Source organism: Hipposideros armiger, unplaced genomic scaffold, assembly GCF_001890085.2.
Source record: "Hipposideros armiger isolate ML-2016 unplaced genomic scaffold, ASM189008v1 scaffold_1976, whole genome shotgun sequence".
Lineage (NCBI taxonomy): Eukaryota > Metazoa > Chordata > Mammalia > Chiroptera > Hipposideridae > Hipposideros > Hipposideros armiger.
Genome location: NW_017733326.1, coordinates 25,723 through 33,912, shown reverse-complemented (window position 1 = coordinate 33,912; position 8,190 = coordinate 25,723). Strand labels below are relative to the sequence as shown.

General features: G+C 46.2%; 1 protein-coding gene across 1 annotated transcript in view; it reads left to right on the top strand.

Annotated features, from left to right (window-relative positions):
• The first annotated feature begins 5,548 nt into the window (after positions 1-5,548).
• LOC109378428 (myeloid cell surface antigen CD33-like) overlaps positions 5,549-8,190 on the top strand; it is a 26,408-nt gene continuing 23,766 nt past the window's right edge. Inside the window, exons 1-4 of the mRNA XM_019634819.1 lie at positions 5,549-5,612; positions 5,674-6,066; positions 6,264-6,542; positions 6,777-6,824. Of these exons, the coding sequence (XP_019490364.1) occupies positions 5,579-5,612; positions 5,674-6,066; positions 6,264-6,542; positions 6,777-6,824 (754 nt within the window). The 5' untranslated portion in view covers positions 5,549-5,578. The remainder of the gene's footprint in view (positions 5,613-5,673; positions 6,067-6,263; positions 6,543-6,776; positions 6,825-8,190) is intronic.

Below are 8,190 nucleotides of genomic sequence, written 5' to 3'. Positions count from 1 at the left end.
TAGAGCTGTTATTCATGATCTTAGCTGTAGAGAGCACAGTGCATTGGCCCATGTGGGATCCGAACTAGTGGCCCTATTCCTCAGAGCCAGTGCTCTTAAGCTAACTCTTAACCAACATGGCCAATTGGCCGGCCCCTATGCCCATTTTTTAATTGGGTGATTGGCTTTGTGTTGTTTAGTTGTAAAAATTCTTTATATATGCTGGATATTAATCCTTATGAGATCTATGATTAGCAAAAATTTCCCCCCTTATATGGGTTGGCTTTTCACTGTCTGCCTAGCATCAATTGATAAACAGGATGTTTCATTTGATGAGATCCAACTTGTGCATTTTTTTCTAAGCCCAACTGCTGAAAGGTCAGAGCATGGGGTGGGGTGAGGGCATGGGTGGTCCCACAACCAGTGCTGCAGAAAGGCCCAAAGGAGAATGTCCAGAGCCCTACTAGGAGAGAAAGACACAGGACTTCAGTTGACCAGGTGAATCTGTGTTTGTCTCTAGTTCCTACAGGGAAATCAGGGTCCAGGGCAGAGATGATGCTGGTGGCCATGTTGTGGGACATGTGGCTCTGTGACAGCACAGGGAGGCATGGGAGGGGGCTGCTGGGAGGGTGATCTCTCATGGACAACCCATATGAGGACTTGAAGGAAATACAGGAATCTGGGAGCCTCGTAGGAGAGCAGAAATATGACAGAGCATCCCTTGTAGCAGCATCCCCATGGCTGCTCTGATCACAATAGGCCAGAGTGTGTCCACGGCTACAAAACAGAGAGGGCATGGAGGGCAGGAGGTGATGGCGGTTGAACCAGGGAGGCGCAGGGGAGGCTGAGTTTATACTTTTGCATATATTTTGAAGGTCAAGTTGACTGAATTTATATTGGATGTGGGGATTGAAGGAAAGAGAAGAGCAGGGACGGTGCCCAGATGTTTCTCCCGAGCACCTGGGAAGATGGGGACGGGTTTCATGGATGCAGACAGATTGGTTTGGAGGGTGATGTTCTTTCTGAGGAACGACTTGATACTGACTGGGGCTACCAGTGAGAGAGCTGGATATGAGGAGAGGGGTCCAGACTGGAGACGTGAACATGCACAGCCAGTGTAGGTGATGACGCCTGATGAAGTCAGAATAGGTCTGATGGCACATGGAGGAGAGAAGGCACAGGCAATACGTTGTCTCTGGTGATCCTGACAACAGTGATTTCATGGTTCGTGGGAAAGGTGTGAAGATGTGATCGAGCTGATTAGAGAGAGACTTAAGTAGGGGATGGGAAGGGTGGTTACAGATGAGCCTGTGAGGAATTTGGCTGCAAATAGGGACAGAGGAATGGGTCTGGTGAAGGAGGACTTTCTCTCGTGCTTCTCTGCATCACCCCAGCGGGGCTCACTGAATCCTCACCTGTACTGATTTCCTGGGGCCACTGTAACAAATGAACACACACTCAGTGTCTTGAAAAAAGGAAATTTATTTTCTCAGATCTTGGGCCAGAAATCTGTGCGGGGGTGGAAAAATATCTTCTCCCTCTGCCCTTCCACATTCCCAACTGAGACCCTTGCAACAAAGAAAGATTAAGCGCCACATCTTGCAGTAATGTGTCCTGAGCTCCATGCTCTGAAATCAGTTTTTCTGGCATTAGTCAGCGTGTTGGTTGGGATGCCCTCACTCCAGAATCCATATCTTTCTTCCTCTAGTTGATGTGGCTGCCGGCTCTCCCTGGCTTGTGGCTGCATGACTGCTCTGTCTCTGTGGTCACATTGCCTCATCCTGCTCTGTGTACAGTCCTTAAAGGACACTTGTCACTAGATTCAGGAGCCAATATTCATAGTCTACAATGATCTCTACATCAAGATCTTTCCCTTAATCTCATCTGTACACCCCCCTTTTCCTTATCAGGGAACATTTGCAGGTACCAAGGACTAAGACCTGATTATCTTTGGGTGGCCATTATTCAGCCCACTGACTGATCATGTGATCTTTTGCCCCTCTGAATGTCCCCATCTGGCTTCCAGACCTTGTTTATTCTGCTTTTCCATGTCCAGATAATTATTGGGTCCCTCATGAGTGACATATGTTTTAGGGAACAGTAGCCTACTGTTTTGTGAAAGCCATTATTAAGATAGCTACAAGAAAATATTAAAACTGGGGGCAACTATCAGCAAATATACACTTGATGAATGACTTGTATAAAAATATACAGAACTCTCAAACAAAAAAGTAAGTAAACAAACAAGGAAATGAAATCAATTGTTTAAGAAAAAATAATCTCACTCAACAACAAAAACCAAAGAGCCCTATTTAAAAATTGGCAAAGGACATTTACTAGACATTTCCCTGAACTTATACAAAAGGAAAATACACATGAGAATATGGTCAACGTAACTAATATTAGAGAAATGCAAATACAGCCATTCTTTGAGGTTCCCCCAACCATTATTTTATAAAATAGTTATTATATAAAAAAATACTAAAACAGGAAATAAGAAGTGTTGGTGACATTGTGAAGGAAGTAGAACTCTATGCTTTGCTGTTAAGGTTATAAAACTGTGCATCTTCTTCAAGGTCCCTCAAAACATTAAAAGTAGAACTACTACATGATCCACTAATTTCACTTCTGGGTATATACCCCAGAAAATAGAAAGCAGTAACTTGAATAGGTATTTATACATCTCTGTTCATAACAGCATGATTCACAATAACTAGAAGATAATTGCAACATAAGGGCCCATCAACAGAGGAACGGAAGGACTAAATGTACTGAACACGTACAATGGAATATTATTCAGCCTTAAAAAGAAAGCGAAATCTGACATGTTACAATATGAATTGAAGACGCTATGTGAAGTGCAATAAGCCAGTCAGAAAAGGACAAATACTGTAGGATTCCACTTACATGAAGTCACTAGAGGAGGCAAATTATTTGACACTAAAATTAGAATCGTGGTTTCCTAGGTCTGGCCAAATAGGATGCACAGTTTTTATTTTCATGGGCACAAAATTGCAGTTTGGGAAAAATGAATAAAATCCTTGAGAAGGATGGTGGTGACAGTCGCACACCAATGCAACTGCACAGAACACCACAGACCCAGACAATTACAAATGGTTAAAATGGTAACGTTTTTATTATGTATATTATACCATAATAATAATTAAAAAATGAGGCCAAGGATTTAATCAGCAAATTCACCAAAGAAGAAAAATAATGGTAGCTGAGCACATGAAAACATGCTCCACACCACTTCTTAGGACATTATAGATTGAAACCACGATGACATACAATGGAATACTACTTAGTAACAAGACATTACAAACTACAGATACATACAACTGGGATCAACTTCCAAAGTATTGTGGTGAGTGAGAGAATATAGACACAGATGAGTACATGTCTCGAACTTCTCCTATAGGCCAAATTAATTCACCATGATGGAGAGTATATTAGTGCTTATCTGGGGCTAGAGGTGGGTGTGATGAACTACAAAGATGTGGGGAAAGCTCTTTGGGGTGGTGGAAATCTTTTATATCCTGATTGTGGATGTCTACATTTGTTAAAATTCACAGAAATGCATATTTCAAGTGGGTACATTTTATTTTATGTAAATTATAAAGTTCTAGAAAGAAACACAGTGAGAAGCCACAGAAGCTTCCCATCTATGAACATGGTATAACTTTCTTTGCTCTACATCCAACTGTGTTGGGCCTTCTATTATGTGTTACATTCTTACTTTTTATTTTTAACAACCTAGAAGAAAATATCGTTTTGCTTATGGGCGATTAATTTCCTTATACATCAAATAAGGGCTGAAATCTCTCTATGTTAATAGGACTGAAGGACCATATATCTAAACACTAGTGTGTTTGAAAGATTTTACAAATACATCATGGCAAATACTTTTATGTCACTGGGGTCAAGAATTTGTCAGTGACACACAAAGAGTGATATGGAAAACCACGTTAGCTGAACCTAAAGTTTTTTGTGTGTTTGTTTGTTTTAGCTGAGCCATCCTGCTACCTGTTGGCAGCTCAGCGGCTGCTCAGCTCGGGCCAGGACTCGAACTGCTGTTGCTCAGAGCTCAAACTCTTGAGCGAGCTCTTAACCAACTGAGCTGCTCGGCCGGCCCTGAACCTAAAGTTTTCATTGTTGCTACATATTCCACTTAGGTTTTCCAGAAATATTATATTTTTGAGCTACATGTAACAATGAGAAGCAGATTTTTTCAACAACACTTACTTATTTTTACTTTGTGTAGAAATTAGACCCTTCATAGTCCCAGAAAGGATTTGAGGTGACTTACAATTTTATAGCACTTCCAAGGTACCAATTTTTTTAAGGCAGAACTGAAATCACCTAGGAAAAATGACATATTGTACAAGAAATCTAGAATGAACCTGTTTCTGAAATGATGTACTAAATATAACCCTGAGATTCCTAGCAGCCAATGCAATAAGGGAAATGTGAAATATCATTTTCTGTTAAAGGCAAGTATGTAGTTTACTTGAAAAGGCAAATATCTTATTGCTAATGGCTGGGAGAAACATATTCTGTATGGAAACCACATTGCATAACATAATGAGAAATGACTTTAAGGCATTTTTCTATCCACAACTTTGATGTTGAGCAAGTACTTCGAGATTTTGAGGCACATGTTTCACATGACAGGATATGCTAATCTGTGTGATGAGGAAGTAAACCCGTTTCTCCAGTTCAAACAGCACTGAATCGTGGGAATCACAGAAAAAGCTTCCTGTGCACTGGCTCACAGAACATGTGTTCTCTCTTTGTTTTACATGAAGAAGGCACACCATTTTATTTTAGACATGCCATTGAAATGTCACAAATCAGTATATTAAATGTAAAAGCAAAACTCACTGATAATTTTAGAAATTACCCAGTATGCTAGCAGATTATATGGCAAACTCACCAGTGACTGAAGTTCTAAAGCCTGGCAGTTGCATGTGTTTGGGAAGGAAGTGACATCACTGAATGGGGAGCATGTCACTGGCATAGACCAGGTCCGTCGTATCCCTCCTTGTGTCAAACCAACCAACACTTAGATGCTCACTGAGTGTTTAGTGGATGGGTGGATGCTGCCTTCACTTCACCTGGGACCTTCTTATTTCTTCTGACCCAGATGCTCACACAAATGCTAAAATCCTACACTTCACAGGATGAATAACCTGAGGGTCTGGATGAGACTGTGACCCTCCAGGTCAAAGCAGCGGTTGACTGGCTTTCTGGTGTAGACAACACTGCTCAGAATAGCCCTTCAGATGGGAGGACCTTAGGTGACTCACATGTCCTCAGAGGTCCTGGTCCTTCTCTGGTGCTGGAGGGAAGCCCCCGTGAGGGTCAGGACCTGAGTCCTGCCCCCTGTCTGCTCCTCTCTGGGTGGGTCTCTGGGTCTCTGGTCTGTGGGGTGTCCACCCTCAGTGCTTAGGGGGAACGAGTTTCATCTCCGAGGTTCCTCTTCTGTGAATGGGGAGGCCCCATGCTCCGCCCCAGTTTCTGTGGTTTCTCCCAGCCCCATAGCACTGCCTTCCTTCTCTTTTCTCCCACAAGAGCCCAGAAACCCTCCGTGTCAGAGATGCTGCCGCTGCTGCTGCCCCTGCTGTGGGCAGGTGAGTGGACGAGGGGAGGGGTGGTGGGGTGGGAGCTCTGCTGACCCTCCTTTCCCCACAGGTTCCCTTGCTCAGGATGAAGGATACCAGCTGACAGTGCAGGAGTCTGTGACGGTGCAGGAGGGCCTGTGTGTCTTCGTGCCCTGCAGTGTCACCTATCCCCGGTCATCTAATCCCTACTGGTCAAGGTTTGACCTGGCTCACGGGTCCTGGCTCCGGGAAGGGGCCAATGAAAAGCAAGGTGCTGCCGTGGCCACAAACAAGCCAGGTCGCAAAGTTCAGGAGGAGACTCAGGGACGATTCTACCTCCTCGGAAACTCTCAGACCTATAACTGCTCCCTGGACATCAGAGACGCCAGGAGGAGCGATGATGGAAAATACTTTTTTCGGCTCGAGAGAGGGCAAGTCAAGTCATGGAATTACAAATCTAACTTGATCTTCGTGCATGTGACGCGTAAGGAATGCACCCCAGGATAGGCCACAGCAGAACAGCAAGGGGGTCAGGATAGGGCGGGGAGGGAACCCCCTCCTGGGAGGTGCTGGGGGTCCAGCGGGTCTGGTCAGAGGGAGGAGCTGGACCAAAGCCTGGGGCTTCTCTCAGGGCCACACCTGGACCCTCCCTCCTGAACTCATGTCTCCCCCTCTCACCAGCCCTGTCCCATACACCCCACATCCACATTCCGGGCACCCTGGAGGCTGGCCTCCCAAGAAACCTTACCTGCTCTGTGCCCTGGGCCTGTGAGCGGGGCACGCCCCCCATCTTCTCCTGGACTTCAGCTGCCCTCACCTCCCTGGGCCCCAGGACCCTCCTCTCCTCTGTGATCACTCTCACCCCTCAGCCCCAGGACCACGGCACTAACCTCACCTGTCAGGTGAAGTTCCCTGCAGCTGGTGTGAATGTGGAGACAACCATCCAACTCAACGTCACCTGTGAGTGCTGGGCCAGGAAGCTTGGGTTTCTGAAGGAGGAGTTGGGGGGCCAGAGGGTTTGGTGGGAACATTTGGTGCTTTTGTTCTGGAGGCCTGGCTGAGTAGGGAACCCAGAGGACACAGGGGTTGTCTCTTCTTCATTTCTGTGGTTCTGGGTGTGTGGAGGGTGGTGTCTACATGAACCTAACCCCATATCTCCCCACTAATGAGGGAACTCCTGTCTTCATGTCCTAGGTGCCCCACAGAACCCCAAAATTGGTGTCTGCCTAGGAGACGCCTCAGGTACAAAGAAGCCTTCTGTCCATGTGACTCTGACTGAAGGGGGGTGGGCTCTGCCAAGTGGATTCAGAGATAAATTTTCAGAGTTCAAATGGTGAGGGTGGGGCCTGATACACAAGAGGCCCCTATCTGGCATCTTCCCCCATATTCTTCTTCTGCTCTTCTGCAAGGGTGACCCCCACACCCTCTCCTCCCTGCCCATCTTAAACGATGCTCTTTATCTTCCTCCTGTCATAAAAGCTTTTGGGAATTTTCAAGTAGGTTTTATTTTTTTAGAGCAGTTTTAGGTAGAGTAAAATTGAGCAGAAGGTAGAGAGATGTCCCCTATACCTACTGCACCCTCCCTCACATGCACTTCCGCCCCACTGTCACCACCCCTCACCAGAGGGGACATTTATTACAATTGATGAACCTACAGTTACATGTCCATTCTCACCCAAACCTGTAATTTATGTTAGGATTCACTCTTAGTGTTGGACACTCTGTGGGTTATCAAGCAGTAGTTTCACAGCTCCAAAAGTCTCTTTGGTTTTTTTTTTAAAGATTATATTGGAGAATTGAGGAAGAGAACAGTTTTGGGGAATTGGGGAAGGGGAACATTGTGTTTTTCCAGGACCCATCATCCCCAAGTCAAGTTTTTGTCCTCCAATCTTAGTTGTGAAGACACAAGCTCAGCTCCAAGTCCAGTTGCATCATTCAATCTAGTTGCGGAGGTGGTGGGTGGGCGGCGCAGCCCACCATTCCATGCGGGAGTCAAACCAGAAACCTTGTTGCTATGAACACATGTTCTTACCAGCTCAGGGGTAGCTCAGCTTGAGCACAACTCACTGGCCTATGTGGGAATTAAACTGGCGACCCTGTTGCTCAGAGCTCGCTCTCTCAACCAACTGCACCACCTGGCCGGCCCTCTTTGGGCTGATTTTGACTGTCAATCTCCCCGGCCCTCCCCCTGAACTGCCTGTGGAGCCCAGACCTCCTCCCATTGCCCTATTCCATTGGTGACTGCATTTGGTTCCTGCCTGTCCCCCCCATTAGACAGTGACCTTGTTAGGGCTCCCTCAGCAGTGCCCATCAGACTGCTGACAAGTGATGCCCAGAGACACATCCCTGACTCCAGTTGTTGTGCTCCCGGGAAACATGGCCAGACAGGACCAGGAGAGCTGTCTGGGTCTCATCTGAAGGGCTGAGAACCTCCCCATTTTCACTCCCCTCTGGGGCACAAATGGCCACATTTGATCCTGAGTGACCAGGCTGGCGGAGGCCAGGAGAGGAGATTCCGACTCTCTCCCAGGAAGGGAGGAGGGACGAGGCCTTTCAGCATCTCACATGGTGTGTGTGTGTGTGTGTGTGTGTGTGTGTGTGTGTGTGT